General features: G+C 42.0%; 1 protein-coding gene across 1 annotated transcript in view; it reads left to right on the top strand.

Moving 5' to 3' along the window:
- DNAH9 (dynein axonemal heavy chain 9) overlaps positions 1 to 26,721 on the top strand; it is a 975,671-nt gene that overhangs the window by 635,606 nt on the left and 313,344 nt on the right. Inside the window, exons 58-59 of the mRNA XM_069200368.1 lie at positions 9,882 to 10,052; positions 18,517 to 18,639. Coding sequence (XP_069056469.1) covers positions 9,882 to 10,052; positions 18,517 to 18,639 — 294 coding nt within the window. The remainder of the gene's footprint in view (positions 1 to 9,881; positions 10,053 to 18,516; positions 18,640 to 26,721) is intronic.

The following is a 26,721-nucleotide window of genomic DNA, read 5'->3' as shown; positions in this document are numbered from 1 at the left end:
GGTTCTCCTGAGAAGAAGAGCACAGCGAGGTCAAGCTGGACACTGAAGTAACGGGTAGAGAGGGACATGTTGTTGACTGTCCGCACTATGTCACGTCCAATGGTTCTAGCGAAGGGAACAGTCTGACTGGCAGGTCAAAGCCATCGCGCAACAGAGTCCAGAACCAGGGTTGGGCCCAGGATGAAGACCACTCCAAGGGCCTTGAGTACAATTGTCCCACCTGTGCCAAAAAGATCATACACAAACCTCCACGCCAAGATGCTCCTCAGCCTTCAAGCTTTGGTCAACACTGGGAGAATGCCTTGGGGCCGAGACAGGATGAGAACATTCTAGATCGGGCGACAAGGCCTATAGGGAGGAATGGAGCAGACTTCCTAGTGGAAACACTTTGAAGGATAGAGAGAATGGTCCAATACTTACTAATGATAGGATCCATACTTATAGTCTCAAAAGACATTTTTAAGGACCCATTAAAATCTAGGGTGCTTGCGTCCAGGATTGAGAGAAAATACAGGCCCTTACCTTTGTATCCTCTTTACATCAGAGGACACCCTGCTGCAGACTCTTTAGTAGTAACTACAATACATAAAAGAGCTGCGCACAGACGGGAAGCACCACCTCCTGACAAGGAGAGTAAGCATATTGGTGTAGCAGGGAAGAGAGTGACCACCGGACATGTCAATCACTGGAGGATAGCAAACTCTGTGGGTCTCCTGTCTTGGTATATTAGAGTAACATGGGATGAGATCGAAGGATTATCGCAACATCTTCCAGACCAATGTGAAAAAAAGGGGAAGAGCTGGTTGCAGAAGGGAGACAAATGTATAACGCAGCAGTTAGGTGTGCACTGGATGGCTCAAACATTGCTGCAAGAGGTATCAGTTCTTCAGTTATGCTACATCAGCCTTCATGGCTTTGCATATCCAGATTCAAGATGGAAGGTCAGCATGTTTTGAATGTTCCATTTGATGGCGAACATCTCTTTGACCTTGAGATTGACACACTAATTGAAAAGATCAAGAAGGACGCAGAGGCCACCAAATCAATCAGTGCCTGGCAGACAGGCACTCCAAAACATCAGCCCTTTCAGACATACTAAGGCAGAGGGGCCTCAATGAGTAACACACAGGAGACGCCAAGTTATCAATAACAGCAACAACAATACCACCAGAAATCTGGCCATGGATAATACAAAGGTTGATTTAAATCCAGAGAGAAAGGTAGAGGAACACCCACAATGGGAGAGTCTGTCTCAAAACAGTGACTTGCGAAACATTCCCCCTGATCACACATCACCTGTCGGGGAATGTTACAACAGTTCCATCAGTTGTGCTAATAAATCACATCCAACCAATGGGTGTTAGATGTTGTAAATCAGGGAAGTTGTCTCAAACTCAAAACGCAACCACCAAATTTCCCACCAGAAACACACCCTCAGTACTCATCATGTACACCTGCTGAAGGAAGAGGTAAGACGTTATTACAAAAGGGGGCCATAGAACCTGTCCCATTCAAACATCAAGGAAAAGGAGTATACTCCCTATACTTCTTGATACCAAAAAAGGATGGAACGCTGCAACCCATACTGGACTTACTCAACCTAAATTACTAAATCCTATCAGAACACATCCACATGGTGACACCTTAGGCTGTAATATCACTACTACAGGAAGATGACTTCATGACAGCTCTAGATCTGAAGCACACTTACTTCCACATAACAATCCATCCAGCGCATCGCCGCCACCTGCGGTTTGCGCTAAGTGGACATCATTATCAGTTCAAAGTACTACTATCCAGTGTGGCCACAGCCCCAGGAGTGTGCACCAAATGCTTAGCTGTAGTAGCTGCAAGACTATGAAGGGAAAACATACATGTCTTTCCATACCTGGATGATTGGTTGATCAAGATACAACAAACAAAAATGTCTAAAAGACACTCAAAACACTATCAACCGGCTACTCAAATTAGGATTTGCTATAAATGTGACCAAATCCCATTTACACCAGCTCCAGATACAGCCTTAGCTTGGAGCCCTAGTCAATTCGATACCCGCAAGAGCTTATCAGAGAGTCCTCAATCTCTAGAACCAACTGGCTCTTTTTCAGCCACATCGTCGCCTATCAGTCAAAATGGTTATGTGTCTCCTAGGGATCATGGCATCTTACCTTTCAGTAGTACCACATGCAAGACTACAAATGAGACCCCTCCAAGAGTGCTTAGCATCACAATGGTCACAAGCGAGCGGAAACATGGAGGATCTAGTGTTGGTTTCACCCAAAGTCTATCAGGCACTGCAGTTTTGAAACACACAAAATACACAGAAGGGAAGAGACTTCAAAGACCCAATCACATAGGTGACAGTAACAACAGATGCATCACCAATAGCTGGTCTGCAAAACAACAAACATTCCATATCAGTGTGCTGGAACTAATAGCCATACAGTAGGCTCTCAAAGCTTTCCTACCCAAAATAACAGGGTAGCATGTCCTTCTAAGCACAGACAACATGACTGCAATGTACTACATTCAGAAACAGCTTTCTCAACTAGCACCAATAATGTGGAAACTACAATGGACCATCAAGCAAAACATCCACCTACTGTCAAAGTACATACCAGGGGTGGACAACTCCCTAGCAGACCTACTTGAGCAGAACTCAACAAGTCCATGAGTGGGAACTTCACACACAAATTCTACAAACATACTTCCAATGGTGGGGGGCTCTGACAATAGATCTCTTCTCCACCATAGAAAATGCAAAATGTCGACACTCCGCTTCCAGGCACCCACACCCACAATCCAAGGAAAATGCACTATGGATGAACTGGTCAGGGATATTTGTGTTCACTTTTCCACTTCTCCCACTCGGACAGACTTCACTAATGATGATACTCATAGTCCCAACATGGGCACGTCAACCATGGTACACAATCCAGTTGGAACGCCCCCTAGTATATCACAAGCAACTTCCAAGCATTCCAGATCTACTAACTCACAGTGGAGGCAGAGTCAGGCACCCCAGTGTAGCACAACTCAATATTGTGACTTGGCTTCTGAGGTCTCAGAATTTGGGTACCTGAAATTACCTCAAGAATGTATGGACATTTTGAAAGAAGCCAGAAGAGCAACCACAAAGGCCTTTTATGCAGCAAAAAGGAAGTGTTTTGTACATTACTGCATTTTAACAATAGAAACCCTTTCTCATCCATCTGAACAGCAACTAGTATGTTACTTGTTACATCTTCAGAAAGCACATTTAGGGCCAGATGTACGAAGCTAATTTGCATTTCTTAATGGTCCGAATCGCTATTTTGGGCCATTAAGAAATGAAAACTGAGCTTTTCTTATGTACCAAGCCCCTTAAGTAATCACAAATTACGATTTCTACCTGTAGAAATTGCAGTTTGTGATTCCCTGAATAGGAAATCACAACTAGGGATTTCCTATTTGTGATTCCTATTCTGATAAACCATGCATTTCCTAAATGCGACTTGGGCATTGGACAGAGATGCAATTACCATCAGCTTGAAGTCAATGGTAACCAGGTGCAATTTCAAAAAAGCACCCTGAAGTGCTTTTTTGTAATTGCAATAGAACACACACGCCCCTCAGGCACATGTGTGCTCTACAGGTGCATTCCTATTTTTGGGGTGCACCAAGGGGGGCCTTTTGTCCAGTGCCATAGTTGGTTTTGCATTTCCTAAATGGTGATTTCCTGATCAGAAATCGCTATTTAGGAAATGCAAAACAGGCCCACTGACTCAAATGCAATTGGATTTCCTAATAGCGATTCCTATTTTGTTGGAATCACTATTAGGAAATCTGTATCTGAGTACATTGCATTTTGCATTTATTGAATAGTGATTTTTATGAAGTTGCTATTTAAGAAATGCAAAATTGCATTTTCGTTCATCTGGCCCTTAGCATACACATCTATGAGACTACATTTAGCTGCAATTGCTGCATACCTACAATACAGTAAACATCAATCTCTTTTTCATATAACTGTCATTGAAGCATTCATGGGGGACTTAAAAGTGTCATTCCACTGCTTACACCTCCTGTACCATTGTGGAATTTAAACATAGTATTAACACAGTTAACGTCCACACCCTTTGAACCAATGCATAAATGCCAAATACAATTTCTAACATGGAAAGGCGCATTGCTCGTTGCTATAACATAACTTAGAAGAGTCAACGAAATACATGCACTTCTTCAACACATGAAAAACCATGTTTCCAAGTATTGAAAGACAATATTAAACTACACACAAACCCAAAGTTTGTGCCAAAAGTAATATGACCTTTCCATTTAAAGCAGACATTAGACTTACTGGTCTTCTTTCTTAATCCTCAAACAGTTGCTGAAAGGGCATTACCAACAACACCAAGAGCTCATTCAACTAGAAAGAATGCAGTATCAATTGATTTCTTAGGCAACATCCCAATAACAAACATTTGCAAAGCAGCTACGTGGACGAACCCACAAACATTTACAGAATACTATTGTGAGAATGTTCAAGCCAGACAACAAGCTCTTGTGGGACAAACTGCTTTGTGCACATTGTTTCAGCCAAATGCACCATCTGATGCCTAAGTCGCCACAAGAGGGGTACTGCTTTACGGTCTATGTATAGTATGTGTATCTGCAGCCAGCACATACTATGATTGAAGTATGTTACTTACCATGTAAGCATCTATTCGTAGCCTGTAGTGCTGCAGTTTCACATGCACCCTCCCGCCTCCCCTGCAGGTATTAGATGGTGGCACATATACATAAGACTATATCTTTGCTTCCTAAATGGGAGGAAAAAATATAATAATCTTACAAAGGTACCACTGAACATGCGCAGTGCCTCGAGGAGGAGTTACAATGCACAACGTCCACTGTAAAAAACTTCCTTGAGAAAAACAGTTGCAGAGTCCAGGCCCAACACTAGATGGCAGAAGTGTGAATAGCATGTGAATCAGCACACTACATGCTACGGATAAATACTTACAGGGTAAGTAACATACTCCTTTCCTTTTTGGTTTAGCACTGTGTGGAAGTGCATGAGTTTTCCAGGTCTCTTTCACATGTGCTTCTCCCCCACCAAACTACCTCACCTAATCTTCCATACTGCTCTCTCCCACATGTGGTTCTCTCCCCAAACCTGGCTTTATTTTCATTATATGCCCCCTTCCAACTCATCATTGCTTGCCTCCACCTGCCCCTTGCAGTTTTCTCTGACCCCTCCGATCCTTTTTTTTATTTTTATTTCTTTTTATTTTATTTAAGGGAAATGACAGCAAATTGTTGCTGGCCCATGCATCTTAAAAAAGGGCTTTCATGCTATTTAAGTGTTATTATGCTTTATTTACTTGTGCAAGTGTCATTTTGCAGGTGAATGCATGTGCGGTTACACATTCACATACATCATCACACGTGTGTTTATGAAATGATGCAGCCGCTCTTCAGTGCCTTTTATTTTTTTTTCTTCCTTTTGGCCATTGCTGCACACCATCAGCAAAAAATGTTTTGTCTGTGTGTTTTTGCTGATGTAGAACGTCCTCTCTAAAAACACACTGACAAAGCCAAAAGTTCCCAAAGGCGAGGTCTACTAGCTTTGCCAGTGTTTGTTTCTTTTCGTCTCCTGTGTATTTCCCGCGTGCTCCCCCTTGAAAATATTGTGTGCACTGTAATTCTCTTTCCCATTCTGATTTCCTGGATTCCAGCACATAAAATGGCAATTAACATTCTTCCTACTCACTTACGGTCCTTAATTTGTGGCAGGTGCAGTATTGTAGCCGTGGAGGTCCACCCAAGGCGCAATTATTGATAACTTTAACCACTACTGAATCTAAAGTGTAGTTTTTTTCATTTTTTGAGATCAACATTATATTTCTAGTATTTTGACTGTATGTCAGCCTACAGTTGCGGGACGGGGGGAAGGGGTGGAGTGGCACAGCATGTGGCGGCAGGAGAGAACAAAAAAAATATAAAAAAATAAAATAAAATGTTCCTTCCTCGCCTCTGCCGTGCTGCTCCATGGTCCTCACAGCAGGCACAGGCACCCAGCCTGCCCTGCGGCCAATCTAAATGCTGCTTTAATGCTGCTGGCAGCGTGAATGTAGCGTTAGGATTGGCTGGAGCACCCTGGCATGGTGCTCCAAGGCAGAGTGGGAGCTTCTGCCTGCTGTCTCCAACCCGGCAACACAGTGCAGGGTTGGAGAGAGCCCAGCACGCATGTGTGTTTGGCCGGCCCGAGGCAGCCAGCCAAACAAACAGGCGCACTGAGGGGAGTGCTGTGCACTTCCCCCTCCATCTCTGTCACACCATGGCCCGCCCCTTTTTACAATAAAACAATAATAAACATAGTTTGTTATTGTTTTATTGTAAAAGGTTTGCAGCTGCTGCCGGGGGGACACTCCTCCACTATAGTTGAGGAGCTGCCGCTGTCGGCCTAGTAACAAAAGGAGACAAAACTCATAAAGAATGCATCTTCTTTTCTGCCTTGTGAATTAGGAGAACTATAACCCCCTTGAGGGTGAGTGCAGAAAGTGGTCGCCAATTTGTGCCATATGTTTTTGACACTAACTAATGTATCCTGGGTACTAGTGATTCTCCAAGATCGACATGTCAGCCAGATGTGTTACAGTATTAAGAAAATAATGTAGAGGGGCTGAAGCCCAGAAATGGCCATTATACTGCTTCTGTCTAAAGTCTGCGATTCTGCAAATACCGATTCAAGGTTAAAACTCCTGGTTTTGGCATGTAAAGCCTGCTGCAATTCAGGCAGTGGAATAGCAAACATGCCCTGTTTGTGCACCTCGGAATTGGAAAATTTACACATGCTTTTAGTGTGATATCTCCCATTCCAAGGTGTGCAAAGCGGAATGTTGATTTTACTTCTACATAATCGCCACAGGAGCTCTGATGCTTCAAATTCCTCTCTGAGTACACGATTACGCTGAGCTTTCAAATTACTGCCTGCGTGATTGAGACAAGGTGTGTAATTGAATTTCTGATATAACAAATTTAGTGAATGACCAAGGTGTTACTTGTAAAAGAGATGGCTGTATTGAGCGTGCAGCGATCTGCAGGACTCCTGATCCCAAAGCTGCCCTTTTACATATCACTGCTTTATAAACCTAGTAATAGGGTCGTTTTGCGTGGAGTCTCCTTAATTCCAGTCCCATCAAACATTATTTTAGCATTTGTTCTCCATTACAGTTTTATAAGCTGGCAAAAACCACATGCAGATGACTTCTTTCACATGCATCCTGATTGTGTCACTGGATATTTTGCCATGTCTATGATTTACAAGCTGTGCTGCCAGTTTTTAAGTTCTTGCACCACATGCACACTATTTAGCTAATCATACAAAACATTTTAGGCAATAGTGGATATATGAGATGTCTACTTATATTTGTTGAAGCCACTTAAAGGAAAAAGGAAGTTGCTTACTTTACATGAGTTCTTTTATTTTATTTTAGTTTAAGTTAATCATCGTGGATTAAATTACTCAGGGGGTGATTCTAACTTCGGCGGGCGGCTTCCCCCACCAAAATACCGCTCCGCGGTCGAAAGACCGCTGAGGGTATTTTGGGATTTGCCCTGGGCTGGCGGGCGGCCGCCAAAAGGCCGCCCGCCAGCCCAGGGCAAATCAGCCTTCCCACGAGGACGCCGGCTCAGAATTGAGCCGGCGTAGTGGGAAGGTGCGACGGGTGCAGTGGCACCCGTCGCGTATTTCAGTGTCTGCATAGCAGACACTGAAATACTTTGTGGGGGCCCTCTTACGGGGGCCCCTGCAGTGCCCATGCCCATTGGCATGGGCACTGCAGGGGCCCCCAGGGGCCCCGCGGCACCCCCTACCGCCATCCTGTTCCTGGCGGGTGTCCCGCCAGGAACAGGATGGCGGTAGGGGGTGTCAGAATCCCCATGGCGGCGGAGCTCGCTCCGCCGCCATGGAGGATTCTGCTGGGCAGCGGGAAACCGGCGGGAGACCGCCGGTTTCCCGAATCTGACCGCAGCCGAACCGCCGCGGTCAGAATGCCCTGCGGGGCACCGCCGGTCTGTCGGCGGTGCTCCCGCCGACCCTGGCCCCGACGGTCTCTGACCGCTGGGGTCAGAATGACCCCCTCAATGTCCTCTGTCTAATTGAGAGTTAGCTTCTGCTGTGGTTTTGGGACGCCACTGTCTGCAGTGTATTACTTCTCCGTGAAATTGGAGGCCTCATTGAAAGAGAAAGTGATAATGAATCCTGTTTTACTTTTTAAACACTTAGGGGGTTATTACAACTTTGGAGGAGGTGCTAATCCGTCCCAAAAGTGACGGTAAAGTGACGGATATACCACCAGCCGTATTACGAGTCCATTATATCCTTGGAAACTCCTAATACAGCTGGTGGTATATCCGTCACATTTGGGATGGATTAACACCTCCTCCAAAGTTGTACTAACCCCCTTAGTCTTTTAAAATATTTAGGTACGTACTATAACGTTAAAAAATATAGCTTGTTTATAGAACACACTCCTTAAAGGCATTACATATTTCACAAACGGGATTAAATATTACACTTAATATTGAATTGCATTGTATTAAAGAAAGTGAAATTTTAATTTCAAAGTGTGCACCAACCGAGCAGAGGGTAAACATGTTGAAAACTCCACAACTGCATGAAATTGTGTACCTTTGAATTAGGAACTTTACCATCATGACAGTCCTATGTTGCATGTGGAACTTTACAAGAAGACACATGGAGCAATGATTTGCAGAAAGCTTGCTACCTCAAAAAAATACTTACATAAGATGATAGTGGAATCCGAGAGAGATACAAGTCCTAACTTCACCACTCTCTTTAGAAATGCCAGTTTACTTAACATAGAATAGGTCTCACACAGCATTTAAGGAATAGACAACTCAAGAAGAAGCAGCATGTCAAAGGCTCCTTTGCATGCCATGAACAGTACTATCATAATAGAGCACAATGATGTGAAGCAGATGCTAAAGACAGGATCCATTGCCAGACTATGACGTCCGTAGAAAGAGAAGAAAGACTGTTGTGATGATGCGATAGTTCTGTAGGCCAGTTTAGCCTGAGTCATGCATGGTATGTTAGATATTAACAGCACTGCTACAGCACCTACTTCAAAAATAAAGAGGAACCAGTTGCCAAAAATGTTCCTAGTCCAGGACAAAACCCACCTCAGTATAACAATCCTGAATTAAAATATGAATGCTGAGGTAAACACCTGAACATGCAGGCTCAAGTTGATTCAGCGATTTGATGCTGATTAAACACAGTTAAAGTTATATCCCGTTATCCAACCTTGGGTCTTTTATATCGACTCCCCTTTACCCCGCGATGTATAGATATACACATACATTATTTGCTACAAATGGGCCACCTCCTGCTCTTCTAACTGTTAATCATGTCTTTCTAGCTCTTTTATTCGCACATGGTGCGAGTCCCTCTTCTTTGCTAATGGGAGTTTTTTCAGTTATAAGCCGAGGTAGTCCTTTGTAGGATATGAAATTCATTGGCTGCAACGTCCTATGGGGAATTGTTCTGAATTGCAGGTGAAAGTTTAAAGTAGATGGTGAAAGTTGAAAGTTGTTCATAACAACCCTGTATATCTGGTGCGTGCAGTTCCATTCGGTCTCAGTTGTTCCTTATTAGTGTGAGGAAGGGTTATTTGTGCTTCATAGATTAGCCTAGTAAAGAAACCAGCAATGCCATTTATGGGCTTCTTGTTAAAGTAATAGTTACATACTTTGAGTCATTAACAAACCGGAAGTCTTGCAGTACTTAAATAGTATCAGTTCGCCAGGTACAGAGGCATTTTGGAAAAAAACACCACGCCAGTACTCATGCACTCTGTTTTTCTTTTCAGGCTTTCAGCGTCGTGTTCCAGCAGGCAGTTCAAAAATCTCTTCCTGACGAGGTTCTGAAACAGCGGGTTGCGAACCTCATTGACAGCATCACCTTCTCTGTGTTCCAGTACACCACCAGAGGGCTCTTTGAATGTGACAAACTGACATACACCGCCCAAGTCGCCTTCCAGGTAAACAAACTAACACCTCGCAGGAGAACAAGATAGGCGCTCCCCACAGATGAAGCAAGTTTGGTTTTGCCATATATTTCTTAGAAAGAAGTATTCACACTTTAAACGTTTCTGTATCATTGTCATGTGTAGCATGTTTAGACAGAGCAGGTGGAGCCCCAAAGAGTAGATGATCACTTTACATAGTTGAACGTTATGCGTTCATAATAAGCAGACAAAAAGTGATGGGGAGAATGCCTGACAATAGTCTAAACCACTGGAAATTGCTCTCTGTCTCCCTTCACCTCATCTTTTTTGCAAACGTCTCTCCTTATGCAAATCATTACTGAACCCGCTTCTTATGAGGACAGCCCGTTCTTAACTCCAGAAGAGAACAGGTATCCCTTGACCAGTTCAGCCTTTTCTTAGTTGACATACATTTCAGGGTCCACAGCCTATAACACGGAAACTGATCTGATGATCAAGACTTGGGTTATATAGCAGCTGGGACGATGCTTCACCCAGCTGAATGGTAATGCAGTAAGAGTAGATCAATTGCATTCACTGCTGCAGGCGAAGATGACTAGGGTTACACATGGTGTGACGGATGGACCATATGACAAGGGGACAAGGTACCAAAGGGATGCAAGGCACAGGAGGACTACATCTTTTTGCCCTGTGATTGTGCCTACTCTCGTTACACTCTGCAAAAGAAGAAACTGTTTTAAAACTGTGATTTAAAAGAAAATGTTCTGCTTTTGGACCCCTCCATCTGCAGCCGCATAACAGCCAGAGAAGTGAGATATGTGCAGTCCATCTAAGCTGCCATTATTTAGCAAGGATAAAGAATGATACATACTGGGCTCACCGTGGCTGTCAGATGTGACATGGCATATCTGCACTGTCATTGATACTCTCTGTGTTCACTGCAGCCCCAACGCGTTAACTGACAGAAAGTCAATATCTCATGACAAACATTGATTTGTGAAAAGTTGCCGTTAGACACAGATGTCTACATCAAAGATTCTGGTATCATCCTAAGCAAAACCGTTTGCCGAAGGGCTCATAGTGCGAGCAATAACTCGGCAAGGTCTGGCCAGATCACTTACAGAGATGAGAAACTGCACCACCAGGGCTGGTGCTCGGCTTCTGAAAGAAGCATCGCATTGTACAAGACCTCGGCCCCTTCACTGGTTAATACTTCAGCTCAGTGTCACCTTTAAAGCAGCATGTCCTGTTCATAAACCCAATTACAGGAAGCTTCCAAAATACTTATCACACAAACTTGCTCCATGTCTCCTCAGCTATAATTTGTGATACACATTGAGATGGAGAGTGCTAATCTGTTGAGCAGATTTTTGTGCTGAAAAGGTAAGTGTGTTAATTTCTGCAAGCTAAGGACGTTTTCTGTAGATTCTGTAGCTCAATGTTCAGGCTGGGAAAAAGATTTACAGATGCAGCATAAAGGAAATGAACACATGGCTGGAACCATAGAAACGGAGCCCCAGCTGCTGCTAAAAGAGGAATTCTTAGCACTTTGAGTTACAGGTTTGCAGAGTTCTCAGTGTTTTCTCCCGTGAGGACTTCACATAATTCATAAAAAATACTTTGACTGCCAGTAGCCTGCACAGTTTTCTGCATGTAGTTTTTCTCTTTTCAATCAGAACTTTCTCACCACTTTTCATGTATTGCAAGGAAAAAAGATGGGCAACTTCTATTAAGTTACAAAGTCGCAAAAAAACGTGTTAAAGTTAAATTGTAAGCAAATTGCACATCCATTCTCAGAGGCAAGTAGCTCTGGCGAAGAAGTATTGTTACAAGGAAATATTGGCTGTGTGCGAGGAAAAAGTTGTGCAAGTGCATAGACATTGTAGGCCATTGATCAGGAACTATGCAATACTACTTTTGCTTAAAACTTTGCACACCCCTTATTCCTAGAGGTCTGTTGTTTCTTGGAGCTCAACAAACCAAATATCCCTATTCAGTCACTCGTGTAATCACGTATTCATCCATTTGTTCATCATTTCTCTGTTTTCCTACCTAAGCTTGATATTTAAATAGATTCTCTCATTGTATCATGGGATCTACTGTTGATTCCATCCTTTGTCCACCAAAAAGTTTAAATGTACTAAGAGCAATAGATTAATATTGTTGACAAATCTTTTGTTCTGTGCAATCCAGTAGTAAAGTGATCATTGGCAAAGCTTTTTCATTGTTCCCTTCACTGAAGATATTGATTCCTGGTTGGGATCTAAAACATTGCCCTAATCTTGTTGGCGATTTCTCCATCACAATTAGTAGCATCTCTTGAGATGCTGTCTGTCATATCAGTCATTTGATGGAATTAATTTGGAGAGCTATCTGCTTCAGAACCATGTTTATTTTCCAGAAGGGTGTGCCACATCTAAGATATCTATATCATGGAGAGGCATATCTACCTTTCCTCTTTCCCAAGCCTTCCTCAGCTCAACAGAGTCTAATGAATATTGTATAAACAACAGAAGATGATATACTTTACCGATTGCAGGATTTATCTATTTTTTTGGGATTAGCTTTGATGTTGATGCACCTGATCAGTAAGGATTCAATGCTATTTTTTTCTCTCTTGTATTTTGAGTTCCAAGCGATTATGATGTCCATGTAGCTACAACTCCACTAACTTCAGTAGAGGATTGACATAATTCCTCATTTTTCAGAGTTGTCATTTTTTTTAGATCACCCGGGCCACATGACACGCTTCTTGCAAACACATCCTTATAATGGTTCTGGTCAGATAACATGGACTCATTTTGGCCGTGCCATCATTTAGAAAAATGGAACAGATGCCTGGTCTCTTCTCTACTGTCTCTGCCCCACTCTGTGGAATAGCTGGCCGGTTATAGAAGAAATGTAAACCTATCAGTTAGACAAAAACATGATAATTGGATTATTCCTAAACAATTACTTCTCTTTGCGTTACGTTATTATCTAATCTCTTTATTGCAAAGACGTGCGAACTAACACGAGAAAATAATGAATTTACATGGCCTACATGTAATATTACAGCTTCAATTAATTTTAATTTTTGGGTGATCTTCACAATCACAATCAGGATGCTTGCTATTGCCCCTGTTCATATTCCTAGACTGTCATTAGTACGGTTTAGGAGAAACATTGTTCTTGCTTTTTGCCTCCACACTGGAAGAAAGTCCAATGTGAAAAATATGAAGAAATGCCTTCTCCTAAACCCCATAAGTAACAGGTGGATTCGGTGCTTACCCCTCTACCTGCACAAAGTGGAACATTGTTAACAATTAAATTAAATTAAATGTGAGATCAGGGCGGAAAAAGTCACAGGGAAACATTGTAACTACTTCTTCACTAAACTACAGTGAAACATCTGTCTGCCTGGGGTTTTTCTGCTGTTGTATGTACAGTCTGTCCCATAAATATACACATATCGTGTTTCTCACATTCCACATCTTCCATACACAGAAGACACTTGATTCACACCTGGGCTTAGCTGAAGTGCACATAAACCTTGTGATTCGTACAGTAAGAATATGACCTTGATACATGGGAGTAACTTCTCTTGTGTCTGTAGAATGCACAGAGAACGATGCAACATTCTCAACTCCTTCACCCACTAGAATTTGAAATAAAGTCCCTTGGAATTTAGTTCTCTGGAAGGGGAAGGACTATGATTGCATTGACTTCATGACATCAAACTATTGCCTAATGGCCGTCCCTAATGCCTAAAGTTCTTTAAAAATGTAATATATATATATATATCTATATATATATATATATATATATATAGATATATATCTTCAAACACTCCCTTGAAATAACAGGAGAACCAGGACACCTCCAAAATACAGTATTCCTTGAATTAATTTATTCCAGCATGAAACATCCAACGCGTTTCGGCATCCGCCTTACTCATGGATAAATTTTTTCTAAAGTGCTCACCTTAAAAACCAAATTGATCACAAACATAGATGACGGACAATTCTTAAATACATCAACCATAAAACACATAGTGTGGCGGCCATCTTAAAGTGTCCAAAGAATTGATTCACACATTAATTTGTACCCCATTTTTTTACAAAATTGCTCCAGTTTGTTCTAATATCCATTGCCATCCTTTCGTAAAATGTATCATGATGTTATTGCTCAACATATAAAATCTAAAAGGAAGAATACAATATTAAATGATGTTAATAGATTCTAAAATTAGTTAATCCAACATTAAAGTATACAAGATATAAATATTCCATAAAGTTAATCATCCTCTTAAAAAACTATAAATATTCTCAGATATTGTAACTATATCCTCTATTGGCACCCAAATCGGAATTAATACCATTATTACCATTTAATCCTACAGAGCCCAAGTGGGTATAAATACATTTAAGTATTACTATATTCCTTATAGGTCTTCGGTAATTTAAATATATTAAATATTTGTACCAATATTAGAATGAATACCATTGATTGACATACCATCTTGATGGACATATATACTTTAAAAAGATTTTTTTGGACGATATCTTGCTGCCCTAGATGTTATATCAGCAGATCTAACTCATATAGTGGACCTTTTCAAATTACATAGTCAGATATACATGTTCTTTTACTGTGGCAATTGATAAGAAGAACCACTGAATATTTTTCAAAAAAAGATTATTTTTATCTTCCCATACATGTCACCATTAATCAAAGTGTTATTCTAAAAAATGCCGCCTCACTTCCTCACCTTGTATCAAAAATTCTATGCCAAATAACTACCCTAAATGGATACTCAACTCCTCACTTGAATTCAGCCCGATAGGTTCCAACGTCTCAAAGTCTATTATATATCTAGACTCTAAAATACGTAGCAGTTTTGTCTCTTGGCCTGTCATTCTGCCCAACTGGCTGCTTCAACTATACTCAAACTAGGATTGACACATTTAAATTCATTAGGAAATTGAAATTGAAAAAGTGGTATCATACCAAGGTTAAAAGTGATGTGAGGTTAGATGTGAAGGATAATGAGAGAAATGTTAGTAATTTATGTATTTCTGATATTGATTTGCTACATACAGCAACCGACCTTTGTGAGGGGGTGGTTGCCCATGAGGATCCCATCTTGAACTTGATGGGATCAGGCATTGCCCTTGATAATACTTGCCCGAGTAATTTCAAGCCGAAATCCACTTTTTTACCTGTTATTCATTGTGATGCACTTGATGTTTTTGAACGAACAGTGACTAAACAATTGAAGAAATTGAGATATGGTGCAAGTAAGGCAAAGAAGAGCAACTTATCAGGTGATCAGTGGCAAGCTCTCAGGGGATTGAGGGAAGATCATGCTATTGTCATTAGACAATCTGACAAGGGGGGCAATGTAGTAATTCAAGACACCATAAAGTATGTGGCAGAGGGAATGAGACAGCTCAGTGACACTCAGTGTTATGAAGAAATAAGCTGGGGAGATGTCAAACTAATGAATGTAAAATACTATGACATGCTTATTGATTGGAGAGATCAAGGATTGATAGAGAACACATCAAAATATATTGATTATTTTTTACGTCCCTTTGTGGAATCAATACCTTCGTATATAAGGGATACTACACACTTCCTTAAGATTATTGATGACATTCATTGGGAAGATGATTTCCTATTGTTAACATTGGATGTGACCAGCCTTTATACCAGCATAGATCATTCTCTGGGGGTAAAAGCTATTAGACATTTTCTTCGAGCTAGATCATTGTCCTTCTTTTTCCATTCAGAGATGTTGTGTACTATGATAGAATTCTGCCTTAAAAATAATCTGTTTATCTTTGATAACCATCTTTATAGGCAGTTACAAGGGACAGCTATGGGCACCTGCTTTGCCCCCAGCTATGCGAATTTGTTTATGGGCTGGTGGGAGGAGCAGGTGTCAGATAAATTAACCCAATTTGAGTCCAATGTGGTCCTATGGTGTCGTTTCATTGACGATATTTTTGTAATTTGGAGAGGTGATGAGGAAGCAGCTCTACAATTTGTGCGGGATCTAAACACTAATGAGTACAATTTGAGATTTACTGAGCATCTAAACCCGAGGTGTATTGAATTCCTCGATGTTGAAATCGCTGTAAGAGACAACAAATTGGTATCTAAATTGTATAGGAAAACAACAGCTGGTAATAACTTGCTATGTGCTCATAGTGCTCATCCGGGGACCTTGATACGCAGTATACCGTTCGGGGAGCTACTGAGAGCTCGGAGAAACTGTAGTGAGACAGCTGATTTCCAACTAGAATGTGAAGTCATGTGTGAGAGGTTTAGGAAGAGAGGTTATGGGGCGAAGGTTATTGATCAAGCCAGACGGAAAGTTGAATCTTTGAATAGAGCTGATGTCCTGTATGGGACTAAAAGGGGTCGTGTAAAGGAGAATGACTCCATTAGATTCATTACAACTTATAACAATCAGTCATATAAAATACGCACCATTCTAAATAAGAGTTGGCATATTTTACAGACGGACTCCCATCTGACAAGTTGGATTGAAGATAATCCTCAAATAACTTTTAGGAAAAGTAGATCTCTCAAGGACAATCTATGTCGCAGCAATGTGACATTGGGAGGTTGCCTACAGAATACCATAGTGGATGGTTGTGTTTGTTGTATGAAATGCAAAGCGTGTAAAACCAGTAATAGCTGCAAGACATTGACTGTTCCAGGTAGATCAGACACTTTTGCAATCAGGGGAAGTTACAATTGTAATACATCTTACTGTGTGTATTGCCTGATATGCCCGTGCAATAAGCTATATGTGGGCAGTACAATTCACAATGCGAAGAAGAGAGTTCTGGAACATAGACGAGCTATTAAAAACTATGATAAGAATTATCCAGTAGCTAGGCATTTCTTTAACCAACACTTTGGCAACGAGAATTTACTTAAGTTTGTAGTCATTGATCAAGTGAAGATCAGCAAAAGGGGTGGTAACAGAGAAAAACTGCTACGTATTTTAGAGTCTAGATATATAATAGACTTTGAGACGTTGGAACCTATCGGGCTGAATTCAAGTGAGGAGTTGAGTATCCATTTAGGGTAGTTATTTGGCATAGAATTTTTGATACAAGGTGAGGAAGTGAGGCGGCATTTTTTAGAATAACACTTTGATTAATGGTGACATGTATGGGAAGATAAAAATAATCTTTTTTTGAAAAATATTCAGTGGTTCTTCTTATCAATTGCCACAGTAAAAGAACATGTATATCTGACTATGTAATTTGAAAAGGTCCACTATATGAGTTAGATCTGCTGATATAACATCTAGGGCAGCAAGATATCGTCCAAAAAAATCTTTTTAAAGTATATATGTCCATCAAGATGGTATGTCAATCAATGGTATTCATTCTAATATTGGTACAAATATTTAATATATTTAAATTACCGAAGACCTATAAGGAATATAGTAATACTTAAATGTATTTATACCCACTTGGGCGCTGTAGGATTAAATGGTAATAATGGTATTAATTCCGATTTGGGTGCCAATAGAGGATATAGTTACAATATCTGAGAATATTTATAGTTTTTTAAGAGGATGATTAACTTTATGGAATATTTATATCTTGTATACTTTAATGTTGGATTAACGAATTTTAGAATCTATTAACATCATTTAATATTGTATTCTTCCTTTTAGATTTTATATGTTGAGCAATAACATCATGATACATTTTACGAAAGGATGGCAATGGATATTAGAACAAACTGGAGCAATTTTGTAAAAAAATGGGGTACAAATTAATGTGTGAATCAATTCTTTGGACACTTTAAGATGGCCGCCACACTATGTGTTTTATGGTTGATGTATTTAAGAATTGTCCGTCATCTATGTTTGTGATCAATTTGGTTTTTAAGGTGAGCACTTTAGAAAAAATTTATCCATGAGTAAGGCGGATGCCGAAACGCGTTGGATGTTTCATGCTGGAATAAATTAATTCAAGGAATACTGTATTTTGGAGGTGTCCTGGTTCTCCTGTTATTTCAAGGGAGTGTTTGAAGATATATTAGGGCTTCTCGGAGCCCATCCAGGACCGCTGTATGAGCTCCTGTATTCCGGGACTTGTGTTTGGACTATATATATATATATATATATATATATATATATATATATATATATATATATTTATAAGGAACATAATGTTTCCAGATCATACACAAGTGATGAGAGCAACGTATTTAACTGAATATTAACACTAGAGAGGCATTGTTACATGTAAGTAATTTTTCTTTGTGCCAATTAACTTGATCTCTTTGTACAGAGAAAAAATGCTTTTTCAGAGTGCAGAAGGTGTCTTTTCCACATTTGGTTGTCTTTTGAAAAGTATACAAATAGTGATGTAACTGTAATTGTGTATAGTAGAGTCCGAAAAAATATGGATATGTACTTAGGAGCCTCATTGTGTACTGTTTTCAGCTGCAGTAAATCTGTTGCGCTTGTTTCATACCCTAGATACTTTTGATGAGTAAAGAAATTAACCCGGGTGAGCTGGATTTCCTTCTTCGGTACCCTGCACAGCCAGGTTTAACAAGCCCCGTTGATTTCTTGTCCAATCAATCCTGGGGCGGCATAAAGGTAAGCAGTGCTCTAAAGGCTGTTTCCTGTTACTTCCAAACAATGAATTTCTGATAAACAATTGATGATGCTTTCATTTTCTCCTTCTTAATATAGCGATTGCTGACCTTTCCAAGGCTTGAAACCTAGACAACCTAGAGATGATGCTTTCAGAGTGGCTAGGGTTAAAACATTCCTTGGTTAAAACATTCCTGAAATCAGTCCTGCAAGCATGTACATTTACTCCCCGTTGGAGGGTGGGTCATTAGTTGTATGGCCTTCACAAGTGCAAGTTGTATGGTCCAGACTCAACCACTACTGGGAGCCAAACATTCCATTGTAGTGCTTGACTCTCATAGGGTAGCCTTGCAGAGCAGTCCAAAGCTTACTTAAGGGAGGTGGTGTGGGCCAGTAATCACCATTCACAAATACACAAGAATAACACTCAATAAATGATTATCCAGTCTGTGCTTTTTCTTTTGATAAAGGAAAAGTACATTTATCACAACACACAGTCTGCAACACTATTCAAAAATTTACAAATACACACAAGCTAAAGGAATTACTTTTGGGTGACATTGCATAATATTTCTTGTCTCTCCCAAAGGGAGATGTAAACCAAAAACCCACATAGCAAGGTATTCACTCGTATTCCAATGCAAGATCTGACTGTAACTTGGAGTGAGAGCACCTAATACCGGCAATAAAATACAGCTACTTTGATTACTTGTGGCTGTCAGTCTCATTACTCAAATAAAGCATTACCAAGAAATATGTATAGGCATGTTGGAATGATTTGTGTTGTTACGATTATTCTCAGCATGATCTACCCAGTTTAACCACACACCTGAAGGGTGTGGGCAAGGTTTAATCATTTTCCACACTGAAGCATTCTACATAAAAATGATGTACAGTTGACAAAGTCCCTAAAGGACATCACTTGGTTGTTCTCAGTTGGGTAATGCCATTGTTCACCCCTAGCAGTGTCTTTACATTTGACCATACACGTCACATCATTGGCCACAACACTGCAGCCGTTTATATTTATTCACATTCAGCAGAACGCCCTGCAATTTTACCACAGTCCCTAAAGAACTCCATTACTGTAAAAATACATGTAATTACAGTGATTCACCCCTAGAGGGTGTTCACAATTATAGCAATTCATTGTTAATCACTTTTAAGCCACAAGGACTGCAGCCATGATCTTCACCCGTTGAAGGTGCAGCTTCTTCACTGTAAAACAAAAGCAGCTTGGACAGTGCTTGAGATATGCTTTAAACCCTTGAGGGGTTGCCATTTGCAAGTCCAACCTGGGGTAGGGGCGTTGGGCTTTTTCTCTGGGGGGAGGCTGCGCTTCTCCTGCAGCTCTCCCCTGCACCTTCTAAACACTTTGATGGTGACTCCACTCTCCTGGGGCTACCACAATGCCAAAATGAGCAACTTTGAGGTGAAACCTTGGCCAGGCCAGCAGGGGATTATGGGACGCTCCTCTGGGAGCATGCACAATTGATTAGCGCCTCTCCCACAGTGCTGGGAAGAGCCACTTCGCTTTTCCTTTGTTCTTTTTTTAAATTCTTGCAGCCTCGTGCTGTGACTTTAGACTTCTGGGGGGGTCTTGTTGGAGCGCTGCTCGGGGAGACCAACCCTGGCTACCCTCTCTGGCTCCCTGCGTAGGCAGCAGGCTCACATACTGCTGCAGGAGCCTGCAGCAGCATTCTGGTCTGTCCCTCCTGCAAGCAGATGTGCACATGTGGTCCCGCTCTCCCCCTCCCGCCAGACACCAGCGCTGGAAGCGTGGACGGGGGGCCACTCAGGGGAGTGCGGTGGGACTCACCCAGTCACCTTCAGGCGTCAGGCCCTGGGATATGATCCTGGGCACCCTTCCTGTTGATGCAGGGGAACGCAACAGTGCTCCCCCTTATGTCACAGCCTTGCGGGGTCCCAGGATAGGGTCTGGGGGCCCTTTGCAGTTGAGGTGGGGGTGTACGACAGCCCCCAACCCCTTCTTCCTGCTGTTCTCGGGGTTTCAGAATGGGCACCGGGACCCCCTCCTCCTAACGCGGGGAGTGCGACGGTACTCCACTCATTCCTCTTCTTTGTAGGGGAAGCATTCTTTGGTCTTCTGGGCAGGCTCTGGGCCCTCCCCAGAGGCAAGTTGGAGGTCGGCGGCAGAGCCCTACTTGCTTTCTCACCGGCCAGAAAAAGGTCACCAACATTTGCACCAGGATATCTCGGGCCCTGTTTGGCCAATTTCGATTATCTTCTCCTCATTTTGCTCCTGGTGGAAAGCTCTAGCCACCCGGAGCACTTTCTTTAGGCCTCCTGACCTAGAAGGTTCCCAACTTGGTAGGGAGCCAGTTCCAATGACTCCCTGCACCAGCTTTCTATTTGGGTGCCTTTCTGTCCTCTGAGCAGCGCACTCTCCTTGCACCAGAGCCCAGTCTTTCCCCCAAATGGTCCTCAGGGGGAGTAAGGGGACCAGCTTACCTGGTCTTGGGGTATGCCCCCACTGGGTCTAGGGACATTCAGGGGCAGAGTTCTTACCCCAGTGGGCAGTCAGGTGGTTATTCTTTCCAGTTGTCCATGATGCCCGTCTTCAGTCCCAGTCTTCTGCAGAAAAGCACATCCAAGAGAGAACTCTCTCCCCTGTGCAAGACCTTTTAAGTGTGGGCAGAAGTGTCCAGCAGGGCTGCGATGCTGGCCTATCCTGATGTGCCACATCACTTCTCTACCCCGTCCCAACCTTCCTGCACAGTCTTCTGGGATAGCTCAAAATTGAATCATCCAGGATTCAGTTGCCACATGTGCCCTCAGGGACTCAGCCCCCTCCTCCCTGACATTCCTGCCAGGGCCTCTCCCAGCAGTTTCCCCAAGGAACCCCTCCTCGTTGAGGGGCCTGGGGCAGGCCCGCTTCCTGGCATGGAATGAAAGCTGGCTGGCTGATGGAAGGCCCTGCTCCTGCAGCTGGATAGAGTAGTAATTGACCCTGATCCGAGTCAGAGAAAGATGACATCCCTGAATGACCCATAAGCTGTACAGATATGCTTTTGTAACCTTCTGCATTGTTCTTTTCCATCCAGTTACAGTGTACATTAGTGTGGCTCTGGAGTCTGTGGAGCGTAGGGAGCTGGAGTTGCTCCCTAGGGCAGCCTTTCCCATTGACATATAATTGAGTGTCACTACAATGAAGACAGTAAGCACACTGACTATCCCTCATATGTGTACCAAGGGGCATTGTTTGGGCTGTGCACACCAGGAATCCTCCCCGTGCAGCCCTCACACAGGTAACTTGCCCTGGGCCTCCTACCCTTGCTGCGTTGCAGCAGCTGTAGCTTAACAAGCCGTTCATTTTACCAGGAGTTTTCTGTTGGTGAGTCCAAAACTATGAAGTTTCCTCACAATAAAAGGTCCAAAACCGGGTGATCGAACAACAACAAAATCAGGGTGGATCAGATAGTCAAAACCACCCTCTCACCCTCCCTTAGCCCTTATCTGTGCATCTAACATCATCTATTCGTATTGCTCACTTTTAACACATGATCTATAGAGATTTCTGCCCTTTTTATTCAACAGGTTGAAAACTAATTTAAAACTTGGGGCCACACGTACGAAGCATTGTTGAGGTGCCATACTGCCCAATTCGCAGAATCGGGCCATTGCGATGGCAAGAATGCTTTTCCAAATGTACATACATCCATACTGCGATTCCCCAGAATTGCAGTTTGGGTGTGTAAATGTCTAGTTGGAAGGGGCGTGTTTAGGGCATCCCATCCAACTAGCGATGTCCAGTGTCATATATCAAGCTTTTGCGGCATGCGGTCACAAAATGTTGATATTTTACCACCAACTCTAAAGTTGGTGCTAATGAATTGAAAATTGGAAGTGGTCCCATGGGACCCCTTTGCTTTTGTGAATGTTGGAAAAACATTTTTAAGAGGATGCAGTGGTCACAAGGACCACTCACTGCCTGCTCTTAAAAAATGAAAACAAAACATTTCATTTTTGATTGTTGAAACACGTCCTGTTTTCATTTAAGGAAAACGTGTTGCATTTCAACAAAACAAAAAACCCTTTATTCAAAGGCAGTCACAGACATTGTGGTCTGCTGACCTCAGTAGGCCACCATTCCTGTGATGGCAAGCATTCCTAATGGGTCACAAATGGTGACCTACCCTATTTAATTCATGAGGTAGGTCAATTTGCAACCCACTAGGATGAAACAAAAAATTCCATACATAAGGAATAGCGATTTCCAAATAGCGATTTGAATAAAATCTCTATTTGGAAATCGTTATTCCTACTCTTTGTACATCTGGCCCTTAGTTTCTAATGTGTAATTTCTCATGCAGGTGTCATACATGAAACTCTTTACTGTAAATATTTTTATCATTATGATGTCACTAGTGCCAAGTGGCCTTGACCCATGTCATTAGGAGTGCCACCTGTCTTCAATAAAGTGATGTGACAGCCTTTACATGGTGTCATTTGCACCACTGATATCCGTATGTTTTTTCTGCCGTTCCACAAATGTGGGGTCTGGAGCAGCACACATTATTACTTTTTTGTTGTGATGATTTATTTGTACTGTCCCATCATTTTTGAGGTAATATGAGCATCAAAATCTAAGGGTAGTTGGTTCTTGGGGAGAGACCATAACATAACATCATGCAACTTGTGCTGTCAAATGCACCTCAAAGTGTTTTGTGAAAGGGAAGCAAAGCTTTCTCATGGCATCCACAGAGGATAGGTAAAGGAGCCCTTTGAGATCAGAGACTCCTTCTCTGTCTCAGTATAGGTATGTGGTATTTTTTTAGTTCAAACCTATTCAAAAGGAAGCCAAGCACTGGTCAGGGTAAATCGCAAGGATACAGTAAATAAATGCGTGAAGAGAAACCTGGTTTATGGACTATTAACTACATCATGATGGTGTGTTCTTTAAAGAATTACGTCTTCATATCTTTCCTGAATTAGAGTAGGACTTGAGCATTCCTGATTGATACTGGGATATAGTTACAGATTTTTGGTGCATAAATTAAAAACAACTGTTGCCTTTCATATTTCATTTTAACACTTGTTTTTCTCCAGTCTGATGGTGTGCTACTTGCAGGTGTCCTGAAAGCCGCCGCAGATGATGAGCTTGCCAGCCAGATATGCATAGATGCAGGTCGTGGTGGATTTGTAAATTATGCAGCAAGTTTTAATGATGTGGGCTGGCAAAGGGAGCCAGTGTAGTTTTATTAGGTTGGGGCTTATTTTATCTTATTAGTTCAGACCCAGAATGAGTCTCTTTCCCAAAGGAAATTTCACTTTCTCCAGTAGAGAGAGCAGGTACCAGGCCATCTTTGTTTTCTTGGCAGTGTGTTCTTTGAGGGTGAGGTTGGTGTTCTGGTGAATCAAAGGGATTTGCCATTAAGTGTAAGTTGACATTTGAAGCCATCAAGGTTCATGCCATTGGGCCAGGTTTATACAATTCATTTTTTTGATGTCTTGTCAAATGACAGGAACTTTGGGACGGAATTAGCGCTTGGTGGAGTGGGTTACTCCCTCACAAACATCACGAATACCCCATCTGCTGTATTACAATCCCATTATAGCCTATGGAGATCATAATACAGAGGACAAGATATCCGTCACATTTGTGATAGAGTAACCCATCTGCCAAACTCTAAATCAGGCCCTTTGTCTTGGGTGGGGGTTGAGATTCAGGTTGGTGCTGGACATCCAGGTCTGAATAAGGTGCTGACAGTTTTTGAGTCACTGGATATCTTGAATGCAGGAACCTTTTTAAGTATTATATATCATTAGCATATTGGTGAACTGAGATACATTTAATGGTGAGTAATCCCCAAGGTGCTCCATGTAGGAGTTGAAAATGACAGTGAACTGTATGGAACCCTGAGGGACTCTGTAGGTGACAAAAGTAGGAGCTTAGGAGTAGTTCTCCAGAAAGTAGACATATAATGCATAAGAAAGTTCAGCAGCATAGATCATTGCTCCACCATGTGAGGACATTTAGAAAGGGGGGGAAGTGCATTCATCCTCATCTTCAGAACTAGTTTCCCTATTGCAACCCATTACATGACAGGTGAGCTTCTGCATTGCTGAGCGCTCTGCCACTCTGATTGAGAACTTTCAGAAGGCAATGCATGGCTTTTTGTGGCTTCTTCCTCTAATGCGGCCACTTAAGCTGTCAACGCGGTGCTAGTTATTATAGCATATCCTTGATGGCGTAATGAATTCATTTTTTCCAGTGCATTGCATTGCATAGTAGTGCAATGTCATTTGAATTGTTTTCAATTCCTCTTTCGTAGCCTTTACATGGCATTATATTTAAATATTTGGCCTAGCGATACAGTTTCTTGTTGAATTATCAAGAATGTGAATGATTTACAAACTGTATTTTACTTTACTATTTGCTGTATTTTTCCAGTATAAAATTACCTTGAGGATGGAACTCTCTTTCCTCCTCAACGTTGTCACAGATTTCCACTTGAACCTGCATGTGCTGTTACCAACTATCTTTCTGTCATCTAATCCATACAACGTTGAAGAGAGGTTGCTCAGTCTGCATCCTGAGAAAGCACTTAACAAGTATGTTTCAGGAAGAGAAATGTACTAATTATTATTTTCCATTTTAATGATTTCTTGTGATATGGCAATCACTTGATACACTTTGTTAGACCTGATAGCCTTAGGGTGGTCTTCCCCTTAACTTTTTGCCTGTCCCTCTCCATTTTCTGACCTTGTTTTGCTGGTTTTAGGACTATGTGCACTTTATCACTGCTAAACTGTGCTAAGTGCTTGTGCTGTCTCACTTAAATCATGGTAACATTGGCCTAACCCTAATTGACATATTAATTCACTTGTAAATCCCTGGAAAAGTGCACTACCTGACCCTGGGGCCTGTAGATTAAATGATACTACTGTGACACTGACTCCGGTAGGCCCCTAACCGTGGCTCAGGCCTGCCATTGCAGAGCCTGTATGTGCAGCTTTCCTGCCACCTCGACTTGGCATTTAAAACCATTTGCCATCCTTAAACTCCCCTTTTGTTGCATGTAAGTCACCCCTAAAGTAGGCACTTGGTAGCCCATAGGGCAGGGTGCTGTGTAAGTAAAAAGTAGTGCATGCACTTTTAGGTTTTGTATGTCCTGGTAGTGAAAAACTCCCAATTGTGTTTTTCATTGAGGACTACCACTTTCATAGGTTAACATTGGGAATTCCTTATCATACTTTTAATCTGTATTTTTTGATTGAAAAGTAGTAGTTATATAATCTTTGGGATCTTTGGAATGGTCATGATAAATCCTCTTCACTGGTAAAGGTGGATTCAACATTATTATTTTAGAAATGCCAGTTTTAGAAACTGGACCTTTCACTGCTCTTACAGCTCTGTGTGCCTGCAGCCTATCTACAATACACCTCTGGAGTGGGTAACAGTTACACTTTGTCCATTCCCTCCAGAAAGCCACAAACCTAGGAAGGGTAGGTGTGTCTGAGCACTCAGCATCATTCTAATGGCTCTTCCTGGGCAGGAATGGGCTGGCACCCCTACTGATACTCTGGAGCCAGGGCTGGGAAAAAAGGACCTTTGTGCACTTTAAAGACCCTTCTTGAAAGTCTCCCCCACTGCAAAGGCACAACTGGGTATAAGTATTGGACCTCTAACACCACCAACTCAGCACAGTTTTGAACCTGTGAAGACTCTTCCAGGATGAAGGACTGCTGTGTTTCTTTAAGGACTGCTACCCTACTGGACCCCTGCCTTGCTGGACTCTTGCCTTGCTGAGCTGCCCTCCTGCCTACTGTTCCCCTGCCTGGGTGAAAAGTACTGGACCTGCCTCACATAAACCTAAAGTGACTCCAAGGGCTTGCTGGCTTGCCTCCTGCTGTCTGAAATCTCGGGGACACAAAAGACTTCCAACACACATTATCTTTTTTGATAGTTGCTTTCATCAGAGAGTGCTATAAAGAATCTAACTTTGAGACAACTTTTCATTGCACATTACAGAAGGATGTATCAGCATTTGTTCTGCAAAGACTATTTAGTGAGGGCATCCGTAAACAATATGCATGGTCTTCTCTGAAGTTTGTTTGCAA

This window comes from Pleurodeles waltl, chromosome 7, assembly GCF_031143425.1.
Source record: "Pleurodeles waltl isolate 20211129_DDA chromosome 7, aPleWal1.hap1.20221129, whole genome shotgun sequence".
NCBI classification, from domain to species: domain Eukaryota; kingdom Metazoa; phylum Chordata; class Amphibia; order Caudata; family Salamandridae; genus Pleurodeles; species Pleurodeles waltl.
Note: the sequence above shows the minus strand (reverse complement) of the source record. Positions and strands in the feature narration are given on the sequence as shown.